The sequence below is a fragment of the Argentina silus genome, assembly GCF_951799395.1.
Source record: "Argentina silus genome assembly, chromosome: X".
NCBI classification, from domain to species: domain Eukaryota; kingdom Metazoa; phylum Chordata; class Actinopteri; order Argentiniformes; family Argentinidae; genus Argentina; species Argentina silus.
In genome coordinates this window covers 20206876-20223169 of record NC_139653.1, presented here as the reverse complement: position 1 = coordinate 20223169, position 16294 = coordinate 20206876, and the positions used below count along the sequence as shown (strand labels likewise).

Sequence of the window (16294 nt, the reverse complement as noted above, 5' to 3'; positions counted from 1 at the left end):
CACAGAATCTTTACAGAATTCCCACATGGAAAGGGATACTGGAAATGTAATCAAAATATTTTGAATGACAGTATGTTCTTAATTAAACCAAAATTATTCATAACTGACTGATCCTCTTATTGTGTGGGACACTTTTAAATGTGCCTTCAGAGGCCAGTTCAATACTTATCATTAAAACAAAACAAATTCTGGTTAAAAGAGATTAGGCTAATAACAGAAATAGAGAAACTAACAGGACATTGTAGTATATTACAAAAATAAAGCGAACTGGATAGAAAATAGTGAGAAATTCACAAAATCTTTCTTCAACCTTCACTACAGAAATACAACTCATTACGAATGTTGGAACAATCCATGTATCACCGAATGATATTCTTAAAGAGGAAGTGCAATATATATATAAGCATAGGTTTTATTTTCAGTCTCCTCCATCTCCATTCAATGATGATTATTGCAATGACTTCTTATCTGTCCAAATAATATATATGGAGGTCAAATTACAGAAGATAATCTTCTTAAGGCAATTAAATCCTTTTAGACGGGAAAAACTAGAATATATTCTTCTATAGAATATAGAAGCAGGACTTTAGTGATTCTGACTTTGGTGTACTATGTGTTTGACATATTTTGACATATTTTTCAACAATGTAGTCAACTCTTGATAACAGAACAGTCTCTTTGTCTGTGTGTGAAGTCATATGCAGGTGTCCAGCTTGGATTAGATAAGTGTTTTATTCTTTAATGTTATCTCGTGGGACCCAGTGAGTTTGTGTTCTGCAGGGGAAGATAAGACAGGAAGAAGAAGTAGCTCATTATTTGGTCAAGGTCTCACATCTGCATGTAACTTCATACTCCACAGGAAATGTGTGTAAACAGTTCACTGTTAATTTGAAACCCAAACACTTTTACCGTGTTCTAATATGATAGACTGGTTTTCATTCCTCCCATAAGAAAATACCAATCAGTGCAACGCTAAATCTGATGTAGAACTAGGTACCAGGTGTATAACTGAATGCACAGGAGAATTATGCTTTGGGAAATGGCTGATCCAGAACTTTCTCCCAGGCACCTGTCTTGTCTGCTGCTTCTGTGCCTATTTTGTCCACACCTGTCTTGTCAATAAAAACATCATCTTTTTAAAAAGCTGGAGGCCATTCACTCTCCTGTTGTTGTGGTGCAAAAATCATGGCAAATGTATAGGGTGAGATAAGTCTAGAGTGGTCCCTCAAGCGTCTCACCGGTGTGATTAGAACGCTGGATTAGAACTTCTATTTACGATTGACACAACATTCAGCATTTGAGCTGACCACACAGTTTTTCCACAGAAACATTTTGCACAAATAAGTCTTTACAACTGTATGTCTTCAATGTGAACAGCTGATATTTTTTATGGAGACATTCACAGAAGTAGCAACAGCATAACACAGTTCTCATCCAAATCTGAAAATTTAGACAAAGGCTATGTTATTCATAGCTCTAAAGTGGTATCCAAGCAGTCTAATAGCTCTAAAGTGGTATCCAAGCAGTCTAATTGAGCCAACTCTTGCCTGACAGAAACCATAATATATATTAGCTAATAGCATTATCAATTTACGATGGATCACATGACAAATGCGCTAAGATGTTAATTTTTCTGCATGCAACGAGATGACAAGATGGGTCACTTCCATCAATCACTTTTCAAGTCTTCCAGAAAGTTTGCCGACATACGAGTGAATCATCTACATCTAAGACATCTCTGGTCTGAGACACGTTTATGTGACACCCAGAATCCATTGAATGATGATAAATGAAAACAAACATGGATGTGCACGTAGGCAGCAATTAGCATCATTAGCTCATTATGATCAGTACAACCTTTAAAAAAGTATTTTACACACATCACATGTCCATTACAATGTATGCAAGAATCAGAATACATGTATCATGTGGCAAGTGCAAAGTGCCGGTGTCTTGGGATGCATACATTCGTCGGATATCCAATACAGGCAAAATTGAAGATAAAGGGTCAGAGCTAGACTAACCTAATTAGCCTACAGAGGCTATGATATCTGAAACGCAATGCAAAGGCCAGACACATATGGCTCAACAATCAAACTCTAGAATAGCAGCTGCGCATTCTGATATCACATGCATAAAGAACGTTGGGGGGGGGACCGTTGGAAATGTCTAGAACGTACCTAGTGAAGAGGTTAAGAAAGTCTTATCAGATATTACTCATTGTGATCAGACAGGTTTTTTACATGGACGATACATTGGAAACAACATACGACAATTACTTGAAATAATAGAACATTATGAAACATCAGAGAAACGAGGTGGAAGACCAATTAACATTTCTCCATTAAAAGCATACAAGCCATAATTTCAGCACCACAGAATCTGATAGGCAGCCGCATACATGTTGCAATTTCTGCACCGGACAGTGATCGTAAATTAAATTAAGTGTAATCAAATTAAATCAGCCTATTCCCACTTGAGCTACTGGTTTCCTGATGTAGTCCTGTCTTGTTACTTACCTATACTAGTAGCATTTCAAGTTTCAAGTTTATTTGTTACGTCTCATACACGAGTGCAGGGAGTAAAATTCTTGGGCTCGGTTCCTTGACAATGCAGCAAAATAATACAAAATACAAATAATACAAATACACAGTATTATGCACTGTGTCACCTTGCATTTCTTTGTGAAAATGTTTTTAACCACTGCCTGTAAGTCCAGGTTGCAGGCCTGACTGTTTTCCATTTAGAGTAGAGGATGACATGGGAAGGAATATGATTTTCTTCTGCCCTGGATAGCTGCCCTGGATAGTTGCCTATATCCCGTCCCAATCCCACTTTAACCTAAAATCCTTCCTCCTGTCTCGATTGAATTTCATCACTTTATTCTGTAACACATATGGTGCGTTGTTATAGTAGCCTACATCTTGTGCCTGGTTATTTATGTCAATTCTCCCCTATTTTGTCCTGTTGGTTGATTAGAGATTATGTTTGAATGTGGTCATAGTGTGTGTTACATTCCATGTTAAATTTCTGAATTAAACTATTCTGCAAGTGTTACAACGAGAGGAGCTAGGTGTGAGATGACAGTAGGCAAACAGAGCTCATGGTCATTGCGGGGGGGGGGGGGGGGGGGGGTGTAGTACGCAAGTGGTAGGCCTGTTTCCTTATGACCAAAATTCTATTATTAAATTCCACATGTTGTATGTACAATACAAAATCCTAAATATTTTATTTGGTGTGGTGTATGGTTCTTTATAGGCAACAATTCCAATGTCCAAATATAAATTTGTAGCTCAGGTCTGCAGCACCCCTACTTCCACTGTCTCTGCAAACCACACAAAGTGCAGGTGCAATAATATCCACAACACCACTGTGGACAGCCAGAGACAGAATCCCCCTACAGGACACTTGGATCCAATATGTTAATGTAGAGCACAGCAATAATATATAAAATATGATGACCTCAGCTGTTGAACTGAATTTCTGCAACACACAAGAACAATAATTCTAACAAAATATACAATTACCTCAGGCAGTGCCCTACTAATACTTGCTAAGAATTATTCCTATACCTCAAGCCTGTGCTCTACAAATACACACCTCATATTACACACCTCAGGGAGAAGCACTCGCCTACATCTTACAGCTAAAAATATTTACCTTGACTCAGCTCAACTACTCAGCAACCACACCAGCAGCGCAATGCAGTCATCTGCTGGGACCTATAAGTGATAAATCAATCTGTTTTACTGAGGAGCAAATCAGACTTAAAAACTGAGAAAACATGTACCTGGACTGACATACAGTTCTTATGAAATACAATCACAGATAGCTCCAGTATGGGAACACCCATTTAAACACCTATTTACAATGTTTATTCATCTCATTACAGGAAACAATTTATGAGAGTGTTATTGATTCAGGACGTCTACCTTCAAACCATGGGCAATGTACCATCTTGATCGCCACATAGAATGTTCAAGGTGCAACACCTGAACGTACAATAAAGTGTCAATCTTTTTTCTTACAAGGTATCAGATTTGTTGGCAAAGGAAGCCACAGTGCATGTCTGTCAATTGTTTGAGCAATGTGCGAGCAGTACCACAGTTCTGTTATGAACGAAAGTGACAACCGAAGTTATAAGTCCTGAAAAAAGCAGGTTATGACTAGCGAAGTTGACTACAGTTACTATGCAAATGAGCAAAGCGTTTGTGTGTGTGTGTGTGTGTGTACAACAATAGGAGTTGACTACTCATAGTTGATGCGCAATGGCTATTTTATTTCAAGATTGCGCAATACTATACCACCAAGAATGAGATCTGTTTCTCATGGAGCATTTCCTTCCCTCTGATATTTGTGTATGTACAGAATAAGAATGGGAGTGACCAGTGTTAATAACTTAAGTTGTAGAGCCAAAAGTTAGTATTATGTACATAGCCTCAGTGAAGCAACATTGTGTTCCTGATTAGACCAACATTGTGTGCTGATTAGACCAGGTGTATGTTATGTTTACGTCCATGCTTGTCAGGTGATTCTAATTACCTGATTAGCACTGCTGAGTAGGTTGCAGTCTACCTGTCACATAAGAAATTAGACAAATATACTCTGTTGTATTAGGTTAAACATATACTTACGTGGGTGCTTGTTACAATAGTGGGCCTGACCATTGTTATGGGAGTCCCCATGTTAATATTTTGTAAACCTTATGGGAGTGAACTGATTTATTATGTCACGTAAGTGTCCAGCACTCTTGGGGAAACTGAAAATAAGAAATCTTACTGAGGGCATGTTCTTTATCTTATCTCAAGTAATTCCTCTTTGCCCTTGTTTGTTTTGGGAAAGTCATCTTTTTAAGTCTTATATAAGTTACCTTCAAGAGTAAGAGAATCGATATGCGATGTGCATTGTTTTTGTGCTGTTTTGTTCTTCTTACCCTCTCACCCTCCTTCCATGAAAAATACATTTGTATCTTGGCTCTGTTGCCATCTGAGACTTGCGACGGTCGGGGTGTGAATTTACTGCAGCTGTTTGTCTTGCGTTCTTGGCACTTTCAGTTTGTCAGTGCTAATGCAGTAAGTGGGGAGGTGAATTCAGCACCCATCCCTGCTTGTTGACATTCCACTGTAAGATGAAAAAAATTGGAACAGGGTAACCCGGATAAACAACACATTAATTCTGAGACTGGCTTAAGATGGGACTCTCTCTTTTCACATATTGATTTGCTAGGTTGCATTGTTCAGTTGCTAGGTTGTTGAAAAAGCCACGCTGAGATTCCACAGATCAAATCGGATAGTGATTTCATAAGTATACGTTTTCATCCATTTTCTGATATCTTGGTGTTGCAGGGGCTTAAGTAAACAACCAAGGACTGACTTTGATATGCATCCACATTCAATCAAAAACACAGCCTGGGATGTTTGTTTGTGTTATTTCTTGAGACAGACAGAAACGTTATGATTGGTAGCAAAAATGAGTACTGTAAGCTGGTAACGTTGCTGCCTGTTTTCAAAAATGTATTCAGTTACAGTTTACATTCTGCAGTTTATGGTGTATGGACTTGACATGGAACTTGTTGTTCTAGAACTTTTAAATTGATCATAAACAAGGCTAACGATTAGCTACAGTTCCTGATGGGACCATATATACAGAAAAATGTATGCACTCACTGCAATGTAAGTCGCTTTGGATAAAAGCGTTCGCTCAATGACATTATTATATTATTATTATTATATTACTGTTTCTGAGACCAGGTTTGTATCCCATAATCCAAATTGTATACTGTTTGTAAGTATACTGAAGTACAATTTAAAGTATATTCAATTCTAGTATACATTTTGCAAGTATACTACAGCACACATTTAGGGGCATGACATTAAGGCATACTTTGAGTAAGTACACAAAAGTACAAGTCTGTACAAATAAGTATACTTTTTTTCGCTTGGGTAGTTAAATCAATGCCCACTGTCACGTACTGCATAGCACCGCCCACGGGCGAAATTAAGTGAAAAGAGAGAGTCCCGGCTCAAGATAGGGCCCGGGTTGGATAGGGCCCAGGTTCTGCCCAAGAAACACACTTTGTAGAATTGACCAACCTTTAACCTCCCTCTCAGACAACTTACTGACAACTTACTGTATGATACTTTGTTAGTCTCTGCACACCTATGGCCTGCTTTCTGATTGTGGGCAATGGGATGGTCAGCTGGGTTGAGAAGGTTGTGGGGTGGCTTGACAGTATCGTATGAATACATTTAAATAATGAAAATGCTCTCAATACTGGAATGCTGGATGCTCTTGGTTACTGACAAGACAATTAGATAATATTGATCGACTATAAGTGTCACTTATGCAGGTCTTTCTTGGTAAAGCTGAAAATATATATGTCCTCATAGTCTAATCGAGTTGAGAAGGTAAACTCACTCCTCAATTTCAAATACTCTGTTGGATTCCGAGCTTTTTGATAGCACAACTGATTGACATCGGGTATTTGAGGAGACGGTCAAGTTTGTTGGCAAGTCAGAGGTCGGTAGTTTGAGACTCGGTTGGAGCAACTCGAATTGTGGGGCTATTGGTTGCAACAACTTGCTGTCTGTGTCAACAGCATATCTGTTATTGTGCATTTTACACATAATGTACAAATACATAGCCAGCTTCAATCGTGAATCTTGTATAGGCTTTGTTGCTGTGGAAGCTTTTGTATCTAGAAAACAAACAATAGACAATTTGAAAAGAAGCAGATCATAAGAAGTGTGCATCCTTGATTGAAGCCTCTCTTACCCTGTTAACAATACTAAATTAATGTTTAATTCAACAGATAGTAGGCAACATTTCATGTAGCCTAATTAAATCTGTCAGCTTGCTGTGGTGGTCTGTAAACCCAGATGTTTAAATGTTAATGAGCAACAATTCTGTGTGTCATAGAGAAGTGGACCTTAGAGTCAACTGCAAGAGAGAGAGACACTAGACACTATTCTTCTTCTAATTGATCATCTTATGTAGCTCAAGTACAACAGCACAGAGGTACTAAAACAAGTGACATGATGTGTTTGGATCTATTTTACCATTGCATTTACTTGCACTATTTTTGTCAAAACACAAAATGACTAGGTTTCAATGACCATGTACAACCAAGTCATTATTCTAAGAGAGAACCTGTTCTCAATTACTTAAAAGGATAAATAGATGTTTAAATAAATACAAGCTGCCTTGAATGCCTTGCATAGGATGGGCTGCACTTTTGTCCAAGGAGGCATGCATGTAGGCTCATGTATGTGAGAATAATTCATCCATCTGCAATGATGGCCCTTTGGCTTTATGATGTGTATGGATACAGTGTGTCATTAATATTCCACTTTTGCAGTCATAAAACACTGTTCATAACAGCCTTGAGAATTTATCTAAAATGCGTCACTCTAGCTCATTTCCTCGTTAATCAAGCTCAAAAGTAACCAGGCTGGACGTAGTGTTAAAAAAGCACACTCAAGATGAATAGTGTTATGGAGGCACCACATTAGCAATTAAATAGCCTCCAATTGGAGATTAGAATGAAGCAAATCATTGGCTATTTTCCTTTGTAATTCTGGTTAATTAAAAGCCCTCCACTGAATTCTAATTACAAAATGAAATATACTCAATCTCCTCAATAATCTGTAAATTAGTACGATGTATGAATACCCCTTTACAGAAACCCACAGCCAGAAAAGCACAGGGAAGCATTGATCTTGTATGTACACAATACTTTATCAAAGAATCACATAGAAAAACACTTTCCTTTTACAAGGAGACCTTTGTATATCCTTTTGATTTTAAGAATATGTCATTAGTTACCTACCTTGATTGCAGTAACAATGACTCAAAATCGTCAATTGAAAACAGTAAATGAAAACCAAGTAAGTATATACTACAACACAAACATCTTCGTCTTCTGTTTATATTATAATAATGCAACATACTATATGAAAAATATATCTCTACATCTGGACTTTGCTATTTTTTTATCAGAAAAAAATTATACTCAATTCACAGGGGAAAAGGTTTGAAGTACTTTTTTCAAGGATTTGCACCACATAGGCTTTAGATATGTCACAGCTTTTTTGCTCTTTAATGAACTGCAGTGTCCCCTGTGCCTTTAATAATACTCATTCAGATTGGGGTCAATATTTCCTGTATACTGCACCTATTGTATAATGTTCATATGCCCATTAGGATGTTGACCATTGTGCCCCAATAGTGTCCTAATGGTCATATACCGTATATATTGGTAATCATTGAAGATGCTGCTCATCATATTGTCCCATGTGTCATGTATGTTCACATGTTGTCACCTCAGGTAGGGGTGTCTGACCCTGCATGACAACCTGAGGGGTGGTGGGGATGGGTCGGCCATGTGGCACAGAGTTCTTCTGCAGCTCTAACCCAAAAGCAGGAGGAGCATTCTGCAACTGTCTCCTGTACTGCACAAAGCTACAGGTCTTTAGTATGATGGCCAGCACGTTCTTGCCTATCAGGATCCCAGAGACCCTGGCATCCCTGTAGAGGAGCATGTTTCCCCCACGGATGAAGAGTGTGATGATGTTGATGGTGACCAGGCTGAGGATGGGGTACAGCATCATCTTGTGGGGCACAATATTAATACCCTGCATACTGATCTCACTCAGGGACACACAAGGCAGCACCAGCAGCAGGATGTAGCAGTAGAAAAACATCAACCCCTCTGCCCACAGAGGGAGACCTTTCTTCTGTGGTTCCCACAGGTTGGCTTGGATGTCCAGTATGTCCAGCAGGTCCACCACTACCCAGAAGAGACGGTTACGGATTTCCTCTTTCTTCTTAAAGGCGCGCACATACTCCATGTGGTCAATGGCCACCAGGACTACAAACAGCACAGGCACACAGATGGATAGAAGTAGTGTCAGAGCCTTACGGGCCAGAGCGTCCAGGCTCTTCCTGTCTGCCTTGTAGTTCTGATAGACAAAATAGACTTTGATCTCCAGCACAAAGATGTAGAGGAACCAGAGGATCATGGCGTAGCCACGCTTGGCCGTGCGCACCTCGGCACCCACCCACACAGCCACATAGCGCAGCACGATCAGGAAGCAGATGTCCCCGACCATCACCATGATACAGATGCCGATCTTGCGCGGGCCATGGTTCTGTTCCACCAGGTAGGCATCAATCAGTGCCATGCTGCTCATGATCAGGATGGTAGACAGGCACACGTGGGGCTTATTGGTGGGGGGCGGGGGCACCATCCTAGCTCAGGGTAAAGAGGGGAGGGGGGGCTAGCTGTATTGTCGATCAGGGTGTATCAGGGGTCCTCAGTCACTCAGTATGGATGCAGTTTATATGGGACTGCTAGACAGCGGTGTTCCTCTCCATCGCTTCTGCCTTGGCTGGTATCCAGGATGCACTAATAGGATTCACAGAGATCACTTAAATCAATCCCAGCTTGTGCCGAAGTCACCTGCCGGGCAGACAGTGACCCTGGGTGAGTAAATTGTGTTGCTTGGCAAACGGACTGTAAACACACAAGCTCACCATAAACGTGATTAATCTGAAAAAGACAATTCACTATCCACATATTCAGAACAGTTTGTGGTAGGCAGTTTCCTCTAGTCTTCTATAAAATTCATAAAGTAAATACAATTGCATGCTCTGCAGTATATTAGAACTGTGTACTCCTATTGGCACAGAGTGATAGGGAGAGAAATCCTGTTTGTACACTTACTTGGTTCTTTTTGTACCTTATCCTAATGACTGGCAGTGAGCGATCATCCATGAGACTGTGCTTGAAGACCACAAAGCCCATCTGTAATCCATGAGAGAGGAGAGGAGAAAACACATAGGATATTCTCTTCTCTGAGAGTCGTAAATCCACCAGTCATGGGTATTTCTTTAAGTTGAAGAGGAATCCCAAAATATCACAGCCATAATCCACTTACAGTCCAGACTGAATCGGAGAAGCAGGCTTAACAGTCACAAAGACTGTTTTTAGTTTCTGAAACCAAGGAAAGGTGTTAGTTTTTCTTGTGCTTGAGCAAGTGTGTGTTTTTAGCCCAAAGTCACAACAGCAAAAAAGCTAAGTTATTCTTGGAGAAAAATCCCAAAGGTAGTTGCTGTCTTCAGAAAAAAATAAGAATAGAAACAGTGCATCTTCTCAAACCTCCATTATCCATGGACAAGGATATATATAGTTTTGTGTGTATGTTTATGTGTATATGTTTGTTTGTGTGAGTGTATGTGTGTCTGAGTGTGTGTGTGTGTGTGTGTGTGTCTGAGTAGCCCGAGAGGTAGGGGGAGAGGGGGGTTTAGTGAATCCTCTGAATGCAGCGTGTGTCCATCCCTGCTCAGCTCTCTTGTGTGTGCGTGTGGTGTGTGTGTGCGCGTGTATGTGTGTGCGTTCGTGTGGGTGGGTGTCTGAAGTGCTCAGCTGTCACCGCGGCTCCCCCTCGCTGTAGAACACTGGCCCCCTGGTAAGATCATGGCCGCTCTGTCGATTTCTTTCCCCCGATTAGGAGCGCCAGAGTGCTTTGTTGGGAACACTGGGAGCAACAGGACCAGTGGCTCCTCTCTCCCTTCAGCATGGTCTGCAAAAGGATCCGGCGAGATGGCACAGTACCGATACTGTTTCTCTCTCGCTCTGTCTGCTCACTCAGCTCCCCTGCCTGCTCAGCGAAGTCAGAAGCGCTCCTGTGGCGTTGCAAACTGACTCTTGGGTTCCTTCCTGTGTCTCCCTGCTCTTCCTTCAGCTTCTCCTGCTTCTGTAAAGGCACTTGCTGTGTGGAGGTGATGCTCAGCAGACCACAGCTGCGGAGAGAGAGAGAGAGAGTGTGTGTGTGTGTGTGTGTGTATGAGAGAGAAAGAGAGAGAGAGAGCGAGAGAGAGAGAGAGAGAGAGAGACTGAACACTTATCCAGGGGGTGGGGGAAAGCAGGGGAGGGAAAAAAGAGCCAGCCTCGTACAAGCTTAGATAAATGCACATCTCTCTCTCTCACACACACAGTCTGTCTTTCTCTCTTATCAGTCTCTTCCCCTCTCATTGTCTCTCTCTGGCTTTTTCCTCTTTTGTTTCTCCTTTTCTCTCAGGGAACTTAAAAAATGTTTATCCTTGTTAAGCGCCATATAGAGATGCAGTGAAAAATCTTGTTTTTTCCAAGCTTTTCCACACTGTCTCTTCGGCAGTGTGTTAAGAGGTGATCTTGTGAGGAGAAGAGGTGCTCTCTAGACAGTGAAGGAGGGAGACCCAGTTTGCCAACAGGCTGCCTTGTGAGTCTCTGCAGTCCAGGGAGGTATGGGGGATGAGACATGCTGTTCCTGACAGAGACTTCCTATTGATTCAGAGAGCAGTGAATCAAGATACAGAGACCAGGACAGAGGAGAAATATGGAGAGACCGAGAGGAAGAGAGATGAAGTATGAAAGAAAGAAAGAGGGATAGAGAGGACAGGTGGGGTGTGGGTGGGAGGAGTGGGTGTGGAGGAAGGACAAACAGACAGGGGATCATTCTTCTCCCAGCAGATGTAATATTACTTAAAAAAAGAAATGAACAATGACAGGAAATGTTACTGCAACAAGAAACCCATATTCACACACAAACATACTGCTGCTTGTGTTTATCCATTTGGTGCATTTGCATGCATTTGGCTTTCATGATATTGCTTTTTTTATTGATTGTTGCCTCAGAAAATATTTATAGACCATAATTGTGCATTCACGTAAAGTGTAATAATATTCGTCGGATTCAATTACTTTAATGGTGATTTATACAGGAATATATTGATATTTACTGTGCCTAGTTTATAGTTTGCTGGTTGATCCCTCTTGCAACCACCAACATGCATAATTTGTCATTGGTTGGTTTACATTTTATTGTGTTATGAGGTAAAGATTTCACCCACATGTGGGAGCCTGACCTTTTCCCAGAGAGCAAAGAAAAGAACTGTGCTTGAAATTGAAGTTTTGAATTTTTATCTTCTCAAATCCATCAGAAGTGGAACTGACTTTAGTGTATCATGCATCCCTATAATACCATCAGTAATTCATCCCACGTAATATCTAGCTATTCATAATTTAATAATCTTCATGTACTGTAAATCTTAATTTACATGCCTTTCATGGTATATTATGTGATCCAATACACATTAACCTCTCTATTAAAAAGCCAAGTTAACTCACACTTGATTTGAACATTTTAATCACAGTGAATACTTAATTCACACATCTTCAGTGCTGTTGTTTTGTCTTTGTGTGACATTGTGTATTCATAATTCATGAAAATGGAAATACTGTATCATAGGCAATAATTGACCCTCTAAGCCAATGTAAAGGGGGAACACATGCACACTAGCACCACACAGTGCTGTGCACTATACTCTACTAACTACAGAAGTTGGCTTTAAAGTTACACATCTTCAATACTTATACCCTATCAAAAATCCAATATTATTATTTGATGACTCTAACAAGATCTCTCAGTCCTTGCTTAGGGTTACCACTGTTATTGTACAGCAAACGCCACATTCACCTCCCCTCTGTCTCTGCTCTCCCTCCTACAGAGCAGAGGGCTGCCCTTGGCTTCTGGACAGGGGCACTGCATCACTGCATGCTGTTAAAATGCAGTGAGAGCACTATAGCAAGCCAGAATCTAAGCACCCACTTTGAGGTTTCCTCAATGGGCAGAAGAGGGAGGACACCACACCACACCACACCACACCACACCACACCACACCACACCCACTAACTCAGACATACCATATCAGTTGAACAAAATGTTCTAGACTGTACTCATATCAGTGTTTAATGAAAGTTGCTTCTTCAGTAGCATGGAGGAGGAAGATATACATTCATACTGTATATCTGTTTATCTCAAATGACTTTGCTTCACAGATTACTGGATGAATGCAATACTACACTCACTGAACACTTTATTAGGAACACCTGTACACCTTCTCATGGTAGAGGTGGTGTAATGGTGTGTGGAATGTTTTCTTGGCACACTTTGGGCCCGTTAATATCAATCAATCATCGCTTGAATGCCACAGCCTATTTGAGTATTGTTGCTGACCATTTGCATCCCTTCATGGCCACAACTTACCCATTTTCTAATGACTACTTCCAGCATGATAATGCACCATGTCACAAAGCAAAAGTTGTCTCAAACTGGTTTCATGAACATGACAATGAGTTCAGTGTTCTTCAGTGGCTTTCCCAGTCACAGGATCTGAATCTAATAGAACACCTTTGGGATGTGGTAGAATGGGAGATTCACAGCTTGAAAGTGCACCTGAAAAATCTGCAGGAATTGCGTGATGTCATCATGGACCAGAATCTCAAAGGAATGTTTTCAACATTTTGTGGAATCAATGCCACAAAGTTTGGAGAGCAAAGGGAGGCCCTACCCAATATTAGAATAGTGTTCCTTAAAGTACATAGTGAGTGTATGTATTCCCTGTGTAATATAGAGATGTGTTAAGCATAACATAAATTGCAAGGTTTACCCACATTCTCTCAAAGAATATGAATGTACATGCATCCTGCACACCTCAATGCTGCAGCTAGTGACATAATTACAGATATATGCACAACTGCATGAATATGATTTTTCCTTTGTGTTTACGTTGCAGTTGATTTATTTAGTTGATAGTTGATTTCATTTTATTTATTCCATATTAGATGAATGCAGATATAACTCCCAATTAAATTAGCACCTCACCATTGTCAACAAAGTTTCAACCTGCAAACAGGATAAATGCTTTAAGGTTTGTTTTTTTAATCTCATAATTGTTTGAACAGTTACCACCATAACACAACTAAGTTGCGGTAGACCATGCAGAGAAAGGTTATTTACAGCACAATTACGATTTAGATGGTGTAACATTCCAAAACAAGGATTAAGGGAACAGTAAGATAGGCTACCTTGTGCTAGGGTACTTTGAGGTAAATAACAGGTAGGAATGAGTGTATAAGGCAGGGATACACAATTACTTTAAACAGGGGGCCATTTTTCACCCAAGTAATAATATAATAATATATGCCATTTAGCTGACGCTTTTATCCAAAGCGACTTACATTGCAGTGAGTGCATACATTTTTCAGTATATATGGTCGCAGCGGGAATCAAACCCGCAACCTAAGGGTTGTTAGCGCCATGCTCTACAAACTGAGCCACAGATGACCACAGTCAGGGGGCCACAACATTTTTTATCAACAATTTACTACAAAATCTACTATAAAATGACGCTCATACATGATTAAAGGCTTCCTTCTAACTAATATCATCATTGTTTCATTCTGAAATAATAGCAGTTTTGTCAAGCAACATAAGCATGGGCATAGGTTTGATTTTAAATGTTGGGGGGAACCTCTAATAAATTTCTTTACAATTTAAAGCTGAGATCTAATCCTTCCCATGACTGCTACAAAAAAGCTAGGATTTTCTCCAGGTGAATCAACACAACTTGTGTACGCTTGCTACTTGTACACTACATGAGAGATACATTCAAAATTGCCCACACAGGTTAAAACAAGTAAACAAGCAGTTTTGCAAAGTGCAGCTGCAATCTAACTAACGTAAGCTAGGTATACAGCTAGCAAGCATTTTCTTCACATGGAGCTAGAGGTAGTCTGATAGCTAGCCAACTTTGTTTAGGATAGTTAATATGTTATATTCATTTTTTTTTGCTTAAAATTGTCTCACGGGCCACCAATTGAGTGTCACTGGTATAGAGTCTAGGAATCGAGGGAATGATGTTTACGTAAACTGCCTCTCAGCATCCAACTTGGTGTGATTTGCAGATGTTTACCAGAAATAGCCCTAACATGAATTAATTGCATCCATTTTACTGACTGGATTCGGTGTCAGCAAGTCGCCAAAAGATGGGGAATTTACATCACCAAAGACAATTTGTATATGAAGCATAACAGCGGAAATAGGACACATAAATCACATTAGCTGTAACCCTGAGTCTCCCATCGATTACCCACAGGAAAATGAATGGGGGCATTAAAGCTTTCCATCCTTAAACATCCCCATCAGGAGCCTAAGCACCAAATGGGAGGCATGAAGGGGGAGGGCTGAGCCACTCCCCAGGGGGCTGAGGGGTCAGTGGGAGGGAGTCATTTCCCAGAGGAAGGTACCAGGGGGAGGGAATTTTTTGGGGCATGGCATCTCCTTGTGATGAGGGAATAAGTTGGACCTGACCAGGAAAGACTCTAGGGCCGGACACATAAGTAATTCTTTGGTGCAGTGTCCATTTGTCAGATCAAAAGGATGTAGTTCTGAGATCAAACTACTATGCTCCCTCAGTTGTGAGACCAAACTGCTATACTCTCTTAAACGAAAAGTCTCTACTCCTTATTTCCGTAGATGAAGAGGCTATACTCCGTAAGGCCATAGACAAAAAGGCCATACTCCGTAAGGCCATAGACAAAAAGGCCATACTCCATAAGGCCATAGACAAAAAGTATTTTTTTCAATATAAAATAAGTCATACGTTGCTAGAAATACTGCGAGAAATTGATTGGTGTACTTTGTTCAATGGGAAGCAGACAACAGAGAAAGCAAAAGACAGGGCTAACTGGAAAAATTCTGAAGAAAAACTGTTTTATAGTACATTTATTACACAGACTGATTTATAGGAAATCTACGGCAATCATAATTTGCAACACCAAACTTTTGAGAGCTTTAAACATTTTCCCTTTCCTTCACAGAACTATTACCCATACAGAAGAACCCGAGGCAACAAAGACAAGGTAATTGAGTGAATGATTCAGTCATAATTACACATTATATGTTATACTATTTCCTCCAGAGGGCAGTACTATGTAGGAGTATAAGTTACAATATCCTGTTATTTCCACAACCAAGGTTGATGGAATTAGTTTACAAGACAACATTATGTCCATATTACTTCGGTTTATGTTCAGTGTTGCATGTCCATGCTGCTACATTTGGACCCTTTCTTGGAAATAAATGCCATTATGTGGGCACTCGATTACCTTGTCCAGTTTCTCACTTACAAAAACACAAAACATGCTTCCCAAATCCCCAAAACCTTTGAAATCACTTACAATTTCAATAACTACATTGATGGATTCAGGTGGGGAAAACAATTGACCAACGTTTTACACTTAATAACCTAGAAATAAGGGCTCATAGATATAATGAAGATGTTCAAAAATGTTTTTATTCTTTCAACTTATTGTTTCAACTTTAACATTCATCTTAAAGAAAAAGACAAGATGACACAATGAGTATTTACAATTTATATAAATCCATATAAAATAAAAAGAATAATAATT

General features: G+C 40.0%; 1 protein-coding gene across 1 annotated transcript; it reads right to left on the bottom strand.

Moving 5' to 3' along the window:
* Positions 1 to 8297: 8297 nt before the first annotated feature.
* On the bottom strand, positions 8298 to 9248 carry LOC310823554 (transmembrane protein 121; the record flags this gene model as incomplete). The annotated part of the gene is made up of 1 exon (XM_083696429.1): positions 8298 to 9248. The coding sequence occupies one exon, from the start codon at positions 9246 to 9248 to the stop codon at positions 8298 to 8300; it is 951 nt and encodes a 316-aa protein (XP_083552555.1).
* Positions 9249 to 16294: the final 7046 nt, after the last annotated feature.